Source organism: Jatropha curcas, chromosome 9, assembly GCF_041381405.1.
Source record: "Jatropha curcas cultivar XTBG-Jc1 chromosome 9, XTBG_Jcur_1.0, whole genome shotgun sequence".
Taxonomy (NCBI): Eukaryota; Viridiplantae; Streptophyta; class Magnoliopsida; order Malpighiales; family Euphorbiaceae; genus Jatropha; species Jatropha curcas.
In genome coordinates, this window is record NC_143159.1 from 3,760,869 (window position 1) to 3,775,054 (window position 14,186).

General features: G+C 34.3%; 2 protein-coding genes across 5 annotated transcripts; both read left to right on the forward strand.

Moving 5' to 3' along the window:
* Positions 1-555: 555 nt before the first annotated feature.
* Positions 556-1,665, forward strand: BZIP4 (basic leucine-zipper 4). Its single transcript, XM_012212789.4, has one exon. It carries the CDS (start codon positions 726-728, stop codon positions 1,185-1,187), a length of 462 nt encoding a protein of 153 aa, XP_012068179.1. The 5' UTR covers positions 556-725; the 3' UTR covers positions 1,188-1,665.
* A 4,491-nt stretch (positions 1,666-6,156) lies between these two features.
* On the forward strand, positions 6,157-13,530 carry ZCF125 (P-loop containing nucleoside triphosphate hydrolases superfamily protein). Of its 4 annotated transcripts, none has more exons than XM_012212787.4 (18): positions 6,157-6,456; positions 6,636-6,725; positions 6,932-7,050; positions 7,133-7,246; positions 7,329-7,410; positions 7,498-7,565; positions 7,668-7,745; positions 7,880-8,022; positions 8,117-8,219; positions 8,355-8,435; positions 8,906-8,974; positions 9,052-9,111; positions 9,215-9,367; positions 9,998-10,291; positions 10,742-10,828; positions 11,366-11,524; positions 11,617-11,886; positions 13,273-13,530. In XM_012212787.4, exons 1-18 carry the CDS (start codon positions 6,306-6,308, stop codon positions 13,399-13,401), a joined length of 2,250 nt encoding a protein of 749 aa, XP_012068177.1. In that variant the 5' UTR covers positions 6,157-6,305; the 3' UTR covers positions 13,402-13,530. The 4 variants fall into 4 exon arrangements, with proteins under 4 accessions (XP_012068177.1, XP_020533726.1, XP_012068175.1 ...); XM_020678067.3 differs by having other exon boundaries at positions 10,004-10,291; positions 12,611-13,530; XM_012212785.4 differs by having other exon boundaries at positions 6,158-6,456; positions 12,611-13,530.
* Positions 13,531-14,186: the final 656 nt, after the last annotated feature.

Sequence of the window (14,186 nt, forward strand, 5' to 3'; positions counted from 1 at the left end):
TATTATTAATTCTCTCTTTTGTGAAATAACTCCAGTATTAATTGAATAAATTATTATTATTCAATCCCCAAAATATAAGTAATTGCTAAATTCATTTTTCTTTTTTTTTTTAAATGACTAAAATAATTTTTTTAGATTTACTTTTCATTAACAAATAGTCCCATCGTTCAAAATAACTAAGGTACTAATAATAATAATAATAATAATAATAATAGTGCTGAAACATTTTCAACATTTATACAATACTTTTTGGGACAAAACTACAACCGACAAACCACGTAACCTGAGGTTATTAGTCCATGGCAACGGCCTTCCTATGCCATATGACTTCTGCTATAAAGTTAGTACTGTAACACCTTTTTTTTTTTTTTTTTTTCAGTAATTTGTAATTTATCTGTTTTTGTTTGATTCTTCGTGATTAAGATAACCTGATCTTACTCTCACACACACCATCATCTAACAAATAAATAAATAAATAAAGACTCTCCACCATCATGCCACCGGACACAAAAAGCAAAAATTTTTCTATTTTTCTGGACCCCATGCTCTTCCTCAATCTTTTGTTTACGTGGACCCCATGTGTTTCACTTCTCTCTATAAATACCATTTCGCAGCACTTCATTCTTCCCTTTTCCCCATTTCTCCTCTCTCCGGTTCTCTTTGCCAAAAAAAAAAAAAAAAAAAAAAAGGAAACCGGTTCATCATTGGTTCTAATTCTAGTCACCATGTTCTTAGCCCAAGATTCGGTTCAGTTCGACTATCCGGTTCTTGAAACCGGGTTCACAGCCAGTGAAATTGAGGAACTCTTGTCTCTACTCGAATCACCCTCTAGTACTAGTAGCCCACCCTCTAGTACTAGTAGCCCAAACTCTGGTTCGGAAGAGTCGAACCGGGTGGTTTACTCTGTGGATGAGAGAAAGCGTAGGCGCATGATTTCGAACCGGGAGTCAGCCCGACGGTCCCGCTGGAGAAAGAAGAGGCATGTAGAGAACCTTACTGTACAAGTGAACCGGTTAGGAATACAGAACCAGGAACTGAAGAAGCGGTTGGGTTCAGTTTTAGACCATTGCCACGTATTATGGAGAGAAAATAACCAGTTAACAACTGAATATTTAGCTCTCCAGGCCAGACTTTCGGATCTATGCCATACTTTAGTTGCCATGCAAACCATGCAACGGCTTCAATAGTTATCATCAACCCTAATTTATTTAACGTAAATAATAAGATAGGCCAAGAAGCTCTAATTAACAGACAAATATTAGAGCTAGCGCTCTCTCTCTCTATCTCGACAAATGGACAGGCGTGTTAGGTTGGCTGCTCGTGAAAATTTTCTCTCTCTTTTTTAAAGCTCTTTTTGGACGAAACCACGTTGCTATAGCACGTAAAGATTAGGTTAGATGCATGTCCGGTTATGGGTCTTGTCTAGGACTTCTTTTTTAGCAGCTGGACGTTTCTCTTTTCTCTCTCTCCCTCTCTCTTCTTTTTCCCTTTAACATGCTTGATCAGTTATGAGGTATAGGTCCACCAACATATATGTACATGAGAGCTCTAGAGCTAACAGTTGTAAGCTCAACAGCAGCTTCATGAAAACTCGGGCAAAATATATATGTAAATAATATATATATATATATATATATATATATATATATATTTCTTTTGTGTTTTGAGAGGATTAGTGAATGGACTGTTTTGTACTTTCTCTCTTCTATAGCTTTCTGTTTTGGATTAGCCTCAAATTCAACTATTACAAAACCAATAAAACAAAGAGAGGAAGGTAAAATTAAACTGAAAAAGGAAGGTGTAGGTGGATTAATTTGACTTGTTTGGACCCAGAAATCAACAACGTTCACCTAAAAGATTCAGCCCAGGAAAAGTTGTTGTGACAGGACTATTATTATATTACCGATTCTCCTTTTCAAAAAGGACATGTTTGATTCCTCTCTATACTCCTTAAAACAGTCTAATATTGCCTACAAAAATCAAAATAAAAATACTTTAGTAATATTTTTTGGAATTTCAGTTTATTATACTCTTTAATTAATTTGATGTTTAATTTTGTTTTTCAAACACATCAATCCTTAAATTTCTTTTAGAAGCAAAGTTAAAAAGAAAACAATTAAATTAAGTAATTGTGGTTAAAGATCAAACCAAAAATGTCATCAATCGAATGACTCGATCAAGGTAATTATAAGTGATAAATAATTTTATTTTATATATATAATTATTTCAAAGTAAAGAAAACAAGACTTGTAATTTATAAAACTCAATTATGATAATATATATTCCTGTGAATGCAATTCATAATATATACACATATCCATAATCCTTGACTCATCACATATTCATTTGGATTATATTTTTATTGGCAAGGTAACTAAATTTTGATTTCATCATCTAAACAAGTAAATATTGATAAAATTCATCCAAATATAATTTTATATACAAGATAGCTAACTTTTTTTGGAATAAAAAATGTCACTTATTCAAAAAAGAGAGAGAGAGAGAGAGAGAATTGGAGATGATGAATTTGAGAATTCCTCATGATAACATTAACGTTATTAATTTCATGGGAATTTGTCTTTAAATTGTATGTCGATAACATAAATTCCAGCTATCCATATCTCCGAGTACTTTCCGTTTTGCTTTCCCTTCGATGACTAATTAACCCTTCTATGAAATGAACAAATGCGTATCAATGAAACTTTAAAGGGAAAAATAAAAAATTGTATACGGTAATGAAGTTTCTTTTCAATCAAATTTCTTTTCTTTTGTTATGAGATTGCAACTTGCAAGTATAAAAGATGATTCTAACCTTTTACATTATAGTAATTAAGAAAAGTCATAAATGTGAAAAAAGCTGAGAGAAAACGTGTTCTAGTTAAAAAGGCTGCTTCGTTTTGGGCAGTTCCTTTTTTCTTTCTTGTTCACATTTATTCCAAGAAATTTTCTTGAACCCTCGATTTAAAAAGAGAAAGATAAAAAGTTAAAATACGTGGAGAAAATTATATATTTTCTCCATACAAATCTTTAGAAGGTTTATTCAGCAACGAACTGCATTGGCTTGCCTCCGTTTGAACAATACAAACAGTCCCACATGTTTGTAAAACAGAGGTTCCCAGATTCTTGAATATATGACCAGCATATACTGAGAATTCTTGATTTGTAGTGATCAATGATCATGTTACAGGTGACACCATGCAGGCCACAAACTAATTATATCCAAGAGAAAAAAAGAAAAATTAATTTGTCTAAATTAAAAAGATTGATGTACCAAAAAAAGTTATGCTTATGGGTTTTTTAATCACGTGGTTGCTTTATACTTTAATTCGGCATCGCTTTTTTTCTAAATTGACACGTATGATGAAAAACACACATTCAATATTCTTATTTGCAACGCCGACGCCATTAGTGAGGAAGGTGGGTTGCCCTATTTTCTAGCAATTGCGATTCTAAAAGAAGTATGAGACATAAAGCAGTCTTGCTTGCAGTTGCAGTTTATGGACTATTTTGATTCTATTATATTATTATTTAATTTGGATATTTAACTCTATTTAGGAAGATTTTTGGATATAATAAATATCTGAATTTAAATTCAAACACAGAATTGTTTTTAGCTCAGTGAATTTGAGAATGTAAATTACAGAATTTAATTTCTTCCCTTATCTCAATAGTTATAGAAGAATCTAAATACATACAAATAATTGGAACTTCTATCGAATATTCCGTTGATCAGTCAACTATTTGTCAAATAAACAACTAAATTTAATAATTAATTGTAGATTAAAATATGATATCCTCCCATATCTTTAATTATTTGAATCATATTACATTTTTTGATTAATTATAATTATATGCATGCACAGGAAATAAAATCGATGGACGGACAGCAGAATCTCACAAAGAGATGGGACCCTTCTCTTCCAGGTTCAAGGAATGGATTCGGATCTGTAGCCCCCATCAAATCGCTAAAAGTATATTACTTACTTGAGAGAAGAAGAAAAAATACAAACAAAAAGAAAGATAAAAGGATCAAATAATTTGAGTTGACTGTCAAACCAACCCAACAAAGAAAGCCGAAAAAAAAAAAAAAAAAAAAAAGAAAGAATAATGAAATTGATTTTGTGCCCACTTTGGGTTGTGACTAACATTAGGCATCTATGTAATTGCTTGTGTGTAAATGAATGGTAGGTCATGTACTCGTTTCTTGACTTCCAATGCTTTATAGATTAGTCGTGTCTCTTTCTTCATTTACAAGTTCTTGTTTGCATGTTTCCAAGAGCAGTACATAGGCAGAGAAAGAGAGAGAGGGATCATTAGTAATGATCTGATCAAGTTCTTAACTAAATAATTCCTTTTTGACTATTAAGCTTGCAGCATTATGTTCGTTCGTACGTTCAACCATAAAAAAGATTAGGTGGGGATCGTTTACTGTTATATTTTATTAATTTGCAAAGTAAGTTTAAGGAAAATACACGAATGCTGAATCATATCCGTTTTAATAATATCGCAATAAAATTTTTAATTTCTTTTTTTGTAAAAAAAATGTATATAAAGAGTTCGTTTGCAATTCTTGTTCATTATTTGCATGTAGTGGTGACAGATCAGACTCGCAAGTATTAAATAGAATAGGAAGGTTTCAATTTTATAATTTGATCCAAGTTTGGATATGTAACACATAAATTACCTAACATGTGTATTTTTATTTTTTTGCTACGTATATTTAATTTGTCAAATTTTTAAATTTAGTGTATTTTCTTAAAAAAATAAATTATATTTAACACGATATTGAATAAAAAAATAAATATTATTTTTATAATATTATTTATTTTAATTATTAAACTATAAAAACCAAACACTAGAACCCACAAAAAAGAAGCCCAAAGAAAAACGGATATGACTTTTAGCCCAAATTTTTTTTTGCCCATGATACGAGGAGCCTAGCTGAGTAATCAAATATGGAGACTAAGACTGACAATTAAGAAAAGGTAAACCAGTCCGACAGTACAGCAGACGCGAGGCCAATAAAAACCCAAAACCAGTTGGGCCGAAGATATCCCAGGGCCTTTATTGGGCTCAAATCCCAAAAAGATTCTTTAATGACATCATCTAATGACGTCATTTTCCAGTCTGCAGCCAAAAATCAACACACGTCACATGTCAGCTATACAATGTCATCAACTTAATGCCACGTCATCTTTCATGCCATGTCAGCATATATATCCCGTTGCCATCTCATTGATAGCTATACACATCATCGCTTATGTCCACGTTATCGATGAAACTGAGGATGTTGCCAACACGTCTTCCAATTGCAACACATCACCAATGTGCCATGTCATACCACCTTTCTGTCGGCAGCCAAATAATCGTAAGAACCTAACACTTCTGCATGGGAGCCACATCTTCTGCTACGTGGTTAATAATGTTAGACCGATTGACATGTTAGCAGAGTTCGGACACATCTTTTATGCCACGTTATCTCCACAACTCAACATATTTCGCATGTCAAGTCAAACCAAGATCGTTAAGTTGTGACATGCATCAACATGATGATACACCAGCTGCACTACTTACAAGTCATATTATACGGCATCCAGCTGATGGCTCATGATATGCCACATAATTTGTTTCTTCACACGTCATAGCACACACCACCGGTCATGACATGTCATGCCTGCACACGTCACCTTTTCAGTACACATTAGCAAATTGAGCCACATCATCTGCTATGTTGTTAGTAAAATCTTGGACACGTCAGGTTTTGCTGCATATGTCAACAAGGTTTTTGCATGTCATCGGGCGTCATGTCATCAACACTGAACATGTCAGCTCACTTGATATGTCATCTTGTGCCACGATGGCCAACACGTGACACGTCATCAACCTTTGACGCGTTAGCTTCTGCAACGTCATCAAGGGACATGGCAAGTCATTGTGGTAGCATGATCGTGCCACGTCATCGATATGTTGTCTGCCAGTCACTAGTATAATTCCATGCCATCGTCATTTATCCTCTACGGATGATGCGTCAGACCTGGTGGATTGAGTTGATGCCACGTGTTAGAGTCAGACGGTAGAAGTCGATAACGGCCCAATATCAGCCGAAATTCACATTGGGTCACAGAATATGTTTCCCCTTTGTCTTGGGCTTTAATTTGAGGGACTTTCCGTAAATACGCAAGGTTTTAAAATCAGGAATTAGGCTTTCAAAAAATCAAACGTTATTATCCCGCCCCTGAGCGTGAGTCAGATTCAAAATCAAGCAAATTTCGAACTCAAAATCGCCAAAGACAGACAGAGGGAAAATGGAGAAGATTTGTGTAGCGGTTAGAGTGAGACCACCAGTAGCTGTGTCTCAAGAGACCTCCAATGGAAATCACTGGAGGATCGAAGATAATCACATCTCTCTTCGCAAGTCCGACGGTACTCCTATCTCCGGCGTCTCCCATTCTTTTGGTATGTGATAATGAATATTACCATCCATTTCCTCTAATATAACCTTCGCATGGATCTGGATAGTGCTTTTTTTTTTTTTCTGTACCTGTTTATTCATCTCTCTCTCTTTGTTTTGTTTTTTTTTTTTTTTTTCTTGGTTTTCTGAGTATGACGGTTGTTTTGTTTGTTGACAATGACAGATCATGTGTTCGACGAAAGTTGCACAAATGCTAGAGTTTATGAGCTTCTTACCAAGGATATCATCCATGCTGCTGTGGGGGGCTTTAATGGTATTGCCTTTTTTTATACTTAAAGTTCCCATTTGGGTTAAATTTCGTTTGGGTGGATGATTTTTGTGTTGCTATGGCTTTGTTCTTGGTGGAATAACTTTGTATAATTGTTGAATGACTCTGGATCTGATCTGTGCATTCGGTAACTGATCAGGACTTGATAGATTTATTAGAATATGGCGTTGATTTTTTTGAAATCTTTCCAGGCACTGCATTTGCTTATGGACAGACAAGTAGTGGCAAGACTTTCACCATGAATGGTTCTGAAGCTAATCCAGGAATTATTCATCGAGCAGTTAAAGATGTATTCAACAAAATACAGATGGTAACATAGCTATACCTGCTGTTAAAGTGTCTTTTATGTGCTTACAAAAATTGTACTTTTGACTTTACTATTTTTGAAGCAGATTTCTGACAGGGAGTTTCTTATACGGGTATCTTATATGGAGATTTATAATGAAGAAATTAATGATCTTTTTGCTGTGGAAAACCAGAAACTACAAATACATGAGAGTTTGGAGGTTGAATAACTAACTAGAACTTTGGACTCTTTTCATTAATTGCATTGGAATGTGCAATTTACTTAACTTTTTTACTTTTCAGCGTGGTATATTTGTGGCAGGCCTTAGGGAGGAAATCGTGAGTAATGCTGAACAAGTGCTCAATCTCATTGCAGCAGGAGAAGGTTTAAATGCATATAGCCTCAAGTTTCTTCTATATTCCTTTAAAACATGAAATACATATGCTTATATGCTCTTCAAAACTTTCTCAGTTAATAGGCACTTTGGGGAGACAAACATGAATGTTCGTAGTAGCAGGTCTCACACAATATTCAGAATGGTATCGCCTTTGATCTATTATTGAAATCGAGCTCTAATTATACACCATTCCTCGGATAAAATAAAATTGCTTACTTTTTATACTGTTCATCTTTTATTCCAGGTTATTGAAAGCAAAGCAAAGGATACTGTCTCATCTACAGATTATTCGTGCAGTGATACCATCCGAGTCTCTGTTTTGGTGTGTATTCTCTCACATTTCTTTTCTGAAGATTTTTATTAAACATGTATTTTTTCTTTCTATTTAGATGGTAATAGAGTTCAGTATTTGATTCTTCAAAATTTCTATGCTCACTTCCTCCATTCGGAAAGTAGAACTTGGTAGATTTAGCTGGATCAGAAAGGATTGCTAAAACTGGAGCTGATGGAGTACGTTTGAAAGAAGGGAAGCACATCAACAAGAGTTTGATGGCTCTTGGTAATGTGATAAACAAACTGAGTGATGGTGCAAAGCAGAGGTAATTGTTTCTCGTGCTGTTGATCTTTAATTTGGTACCAGAATCATGTCTTTAATTCCGAGGCATATTCATAGAACTGTCTAACTTTATGCAGGGGGCATATTCCTTATCGTGATAGCAAGTTAACCCGTATACTTCAACCTGCTCTTGGTGGTAATGCCAAAACTTCAATCATATGTACTATAGCACCAGAAGAGGTACCTACCAGTTGTTATATATTTTATTTTATCTTATATTAGATTATTTTTCCCCCACCAACTATAAAACTGTCAAGTTTAACCCTTTGGTGAATTTTCATTCTTTGTTTGTTTTTTTTTTCTTGGTACTTCTAGGTTCACATTGAGGAAACAAAGGGAACTCTCCAATTTGCTAGCCGAGCCAAGCGAATCACCAATTGTGCCCAAGTGAATGAGGTCTGTCTGTTGCTTGTATGAAATGTTAACCAGTTTAACTCATTAATTGTATTGTAATGTAGATTTATTAAGTTCCAAAGTGATTAAATGATGAAACTTCAGGGTACTGGTTTAAGAAAAATAATTAAGGTGTTGGGTGCTCGTGTTGGCTGGTCCAAAAGAGATAAGCTAGCCAGCACAATGACCTGAGTGCTTGGTGTATATCAAGGAAAGATTAGCACCTTCCATTCAAAAAGTTCCTGTGATGTCAGGGTTGTGGCTTGCAAGATTTAAATTTGTGTCTTATTTGTTTTTCTGGCACTTGGAACTATCATATTGACAGCTTATTTGTCCATTTACATTTTAGTTTCTACTGCATAACATTATGACTGATCAAAATGTTTCCACTTAACAGCTTCTTTCTCCAAAGCAATTTGTATTTATTCAATAACAGTCACAAGACAGCTAAACCAAAGTTGAATATGTCTCAGATTTTGACAGATGCAGCCTTACTGAAGCGACAGAAGTTAGAGATAGAAGAACTACGCAGAAAACTACAGGTGATGATAATGACATGTTTATCATACATGATAAGAGGCTTAAACAAAATGTTCAATATTTCAAGGCTTTTGTTTAGGGATCCCGGGCTGAAGTACTGGAGCAGGAGATCTTAAAATTGAGAAATGAAATGCTGAAGGTAGATTCTACCTTTGATCTGTTGTGGGAAATTATCACGAGTACCTGAATTATGACAATGCATTAATTTCATCTCATGCCTTTTTCTACTCACTCATGTCCAGTATGAATTAGAACGGGAGAAACTTGAAACACAACTGGAGGAGGAGAGGAAATCACACAAAGAGCGTGATCAATGCATCAGGGAGCAGCAGATGAAAATCGACAATCTGAGTAGTCTTGTCACCATTCCAGAGTGTGATAAGAATGATGGTCAGGTATAAAAATGAAGCGAAATCTGAAGTTTTATTACTTTGATAACTTATAAATAATCTCTTTATTGTAGATGCTGTCTATCCACCATCTTTACCTTATCCAGATTATTTGCACATTGTTAAATGGATAGATATCTGATCTGTGCTCCTATAGCATTTTGACAAAAGTAAACCTTCCTTTTAGTACACTGATTGGTTGCTATTACTCACCTTTCTCTGTCAGGTCTTATCTTGTTCACCTTCAGGGCTGCCAAATTGCAATTACTCATGGCCCTATTTTGGATTCCTTTGTCTTTTTTTATCTCATACGTTATAAGAAGTAATAGTTTTCTTAATGATGACTCTATGTACTGTGGGTAATCTTGATTTTGCGAAATCATCTGAAGAATTGCTTAGACTATTAAATCCTTGACCCTGGGCAAACTGATTCTGTGGACTTTTAGTCAACAAATGCAAGCTCAAAAATCATTTTATGCTAATTTTGTGCACTCATTGCTTTTGCTGAATGAACGTTTGAAAAAAAAAAGAACAACTTTTTTTTTTTCATTTAGATGCATTCTGTGCCATTTTTCTAACATTCTACCAATTTGTTTGATACAATTTTCTTTTGTGCTGATTAAATAACCATGGTAGGGACAGAAGTCATGGAGACATAGTAGCAAGGAAGAATTCAATGACAGCAATAATAGATCCCAAGGAGATGCTTTTAGAACCCCTTGTTTTAAGGCAGCTCCAAATGCCTTTGTTGCCAAAAGATCTGATTATTCCAGGCTTGCTGATTACAGTCCTCTTCCAGATACTCTCAGCAATATAGCTGACGAAGACACGTGGTTGAAAATGAACAAAGGTTACATAGCTGACCTTGATTCTATTCAAAAGACTCCTGCAAGAAAAGTTCAATCCTTTCCATCAAGTGAAACAACTTCTGTGAGTTCATTATTCTGATTTTCTTGCACTCAATTTTAATTTTCTGGAACAATTATATCGTATTCATTTTCTCCTGTATTCAACTTTAGTTTATTTCCTAAATTAAATCCTATATTTAATTCTTCTTTTTCTGGAAAAACAGTTTTTTATATTGTTGAACCAGCAGAAATGAGTAAGATCAAAAAATGAATTACTTGTTCTTTATAGAGCTTAATTTTATAATTTGCAATTCATCTACCCTTTTCAAAGATTTGCCTATTTCATTACTGGTTTTCTTGTTTATGAGTGGTTTTCATTGCTTCTTTACCTGCACAGGCTTCATTGTGAAACAATTCTAAATATTAAATAATAAACTGATTGTAACTACTGTTCATGTATTGCCTTATGCTAAGAAACTTCTCACAAATGATATATGGATTTATTTTAATTGGACTCGATAAAAATTTCCAGGGCTTTTCTAATGATAATTACAGACTGGAAGTTGAAAATCTTAGAAGACAACTAGAACTCATCACTGAGGAGAAGAATGAACTTGAGGTCAGTATAAAATTGGCTTCACATTTTTTGAACTTTACACAATGGTTGGCTAGCATCATTGATGTTTATATATATTGTTTCTTGGATATGCAACCTCATTACTGGCGAAAGAGGTTCAGGACTTCAGGATTCTTTTATACGGTTGGTGGATGTGTTTTATGGAGTCCCTGGACACATTGGAAGTCTCGAGTATATGACAAAGAAATAATTGTTGTCAACATATCAGCATATATTATCTGTTGCTTGTCTTATTTTGACAATCTTTTAAATTCTTATGCACATTAGCAAAATTTTCATAAATTAGCTTCTAGTTGCCACTTTACATGTATCCGTAGCAAGCTTGCATTTCAAAATTTTGTAACTTGTACTTTGTCTATATGTGCATCTTACACTACAACCATGCCAATCATAGATTCTCTATAGAAATTGTATGTAGTTAAACTATGTTTTTGTGCTCATGCCATTCAAATTCTTTGAGATTTGTTCTTCTATTACATGCATTCATGGCTTTCATGTGTTGGATGCATTTCTTAACAGAAGAAGCACTCAGAACAATTATTATTGAATAATCATTTGATGGAGGAAATGTCAGAACTGAAACAAGAAGTAGAGGTTATCCGAGAGATTCCTCAATATTTGTGCAAATCTGTGGCCAGTTGCAAAGACCTTTACGAGGATATTTTGTTAACTTTGCAGGTGAAGCTTATGCATGAGTTTGCTTCTTTTCAATTTATGTTTGCCAATAATTTTTTTGTATGGTTAGCATTTTGTTTTATTGTTTGAAACAGAGTGTTGTACCTGATGGGGAATCTTCTACTGCCAAACTGCTCTCTACCACAAATGAAATTGGCATAAGCCTTTTCTCAAATCTGGAATCTTATTTCCTTATGACCAAGGATGATCATGAACCTTTCCCAGGAAATGGTTCCCTGGTCCAAGAGCAATGCAGACTGCTTTCTGAGAGGTTAAAAGGCACAATATCATCCCTGGCAGAATTGAAGAAATCAGCCATTCAGAATAAAGAAGCGAAGAACAAAATATGTAGCTGCGACTATAAGGTAGCTGCCTGGTTACAATCATCAAGATATCATTTATCGATCATGGTTTTATTTTTCACCCTGATATTTGGATATGCTTTTTCTAGATTTTGGTGATTTAAACTTTTTTCCTGTCCTCTTGTCCATATTGTATAGCCTGAGTTCCCCTTTTCTTTTTTCTCTAAGAGCATATAGCCTCACTAGTTAATTATCAAATAATGATACGGGATTCCAGACCGGAAAGAGAATAAGAATTTCCTTGTGATTTTGTCCAATCCCTAGACATTCAGCAGAAAGTAATCATCTTTTCTTAGTTCTTATCCTGACATTGAAACCCTTTAAACAGCTCAAAATATATCATCATGCATTTGTTAGCATAAATGAACCTCTGGACTACAATTCTGCTGAAACTTCTCATGATTCGCATTGAATGCAGTGGGTGAATTTGCTTATTGTGTCAGAAAAAAAAATATATGAAGCTTATACTTTGCTTATATTTTGTTTGTGTCTGTCCCTTTCATTTCCATGCACTATTTTCTCTGAAGTCTTGATGACACTTTAATTGTTTGTGGAATTATGATTTTTTCCTTTTGAAGTAAAACTTCTGCATGTCTTGTCTTTTAAATCAGCAAACTTAAGACATTTCAGCAGCAAGTACTTGAACAAAAATAATTACATTTTAGCTCCAAACATAAGCATTTAGGTTGTTTCCCTCTTTAAGATTTAGCTTTTAAATCTGATGAAGGGCTCCAACACGGGGGGAGAAACTGCTTCTTCAATGGAGAAACCAAGCTATGAACTTGACAATATCAAGAAAAAATACCATGATTTAGAGAAAAAGCTGGATCTGAATAACCAGCTTTTGGAGGATTCTAGAGAAAAATATGCTAGCTTGGAAAGAGATTTTCAGCTTTTGAAAGAAGAAAGAGATTCCTTGCTTGAAAGAGTCTCAGAATCATCTCAAAAGCTTGCTTTTGTGACTGAGCAAAAGGAAAATATTTTGAAAGATTTGAACACTGAAGCACAGAGAAGGAAAGATCTTGTAGAAGAGATTAAACAATTCAATGTTGCTTTTGCTGGTCGACAGAGATCATTTACATCCTTCCAGAGTGAATTTAAATCCAAAATGGAGAAATTGAGAGCCCTAGATCCAGTTTCAGTATCCAAACCTCTTGGGTATTGAAGTCTAGTGATTGCTTCTTTTAATGTTATATAAGCCTGCAATTTGAATCTCTATCGTTTCCTGTGTTGCATATTCGTTGCTATGTATTTTACTGGATTTTTTTGATTGTCAGCCTAGATAAGTATTTAAAATTTTACAGGTTGATGACAAGTTGCAAGTAACTTATTGTCTCTAGCATTATCAGAGTCTGAATTTCGTCATTTTCTACAATATTGCTATTGCAGTCAGTCAGACATTTCCTTGTGGTATTTCTGCAACTCAAGGAAGAATACAAATGGCATTTTATCAGATTCTCAAACAGTTTTAGGAGGTTTCTGCTGGTAATTGGCAGTCAAGGTTACTTCAGGGTTTAGCTGTTTTAGTGCAGTGTTTAGCTATTTTAATAGTGTTATAAAACGCCATTAATCTTTTATAAAACGCTAAACTCTTTGAAAAGCTATTGTAAATACAGCTGAAAAGTGCTATATCACTCGTTTCAGTAATTTTTGTTGGTACTTTGAATGAATAGTTTCATCAGTAACTGGTTTTGAATTGAACACGTAATCCAGTTGAATTGATTGTGCATCTTCGTTCCTAAAATTTGTCGGCTTTAGACTCTTCAATTTCAAAGGACAACGAAAAAACATTCCAACTCATGATGGTACCAATTACCTGTTATGGCACACGTGTGCTCTCTTTCTTTTAAGAGGCCGCACATGTCCGTCTCTCTTTTGTTGCATCGAGCAGACTCATCTCACGAAGTTAAAATTCTCCAAAAGTGATTAGCTTACGTAACTCCCATTACTGTCCACTAATTAGTGATTAGTGATGGGTTTTGGAGTATTTGATTAGATATTGACTGATAATGAAGGCCCATGACCCATCCCATCAACCTTTTATGAGTAATCTTCTTACCTTATGGGCCATAAGGTAAGAGTTTTGGAGTTGTTTATTAGATTGGGAGTGATAACAAAGGCCCATTACCTATCCCATCAGCTTTTACAATATATATAATCAACACTTTTCATTTGAATTGAAATTCAGAAGTAAATAATTCGTTTATTTTGAAGAATAAAAATAATGAAATTCTTTTTAAATTAAAAGAAAAAAATTATTGAAACCGGTAAAAGAAAATTGTACTATAAAACTAAATTAAATT

Coding starts and splice junctions, on each gene's coding strand:
- BZIP4 (XM_012212789.4), top strand. CDS start 726: ATGTTCTTAGCCCAAGATTCGGTTCAGTTCGACTATCCGGTTCTTGAA.
- ZCF125 (XM_012212785.4), top strand. CDS start 6,306: ATGGAGAAGATTTGTGTAGCGGTTAGAGTGAGACCACCAGTAGCTGTG. Junction 6,457..6,635: donor CGGCGTCTCCCATTCTTTTG/GTATGTGATAAT, acceptor TGACAATGACAG/ATCATGTGTTCGACGAAAGT. Junction 8,436..8,905: donor ATTGTGCCCAAGTGAATGAG/GTCTGTCTGTTG, acceptor AATATGTCTCAG/ATTTTGACAGATGCAGCCTT.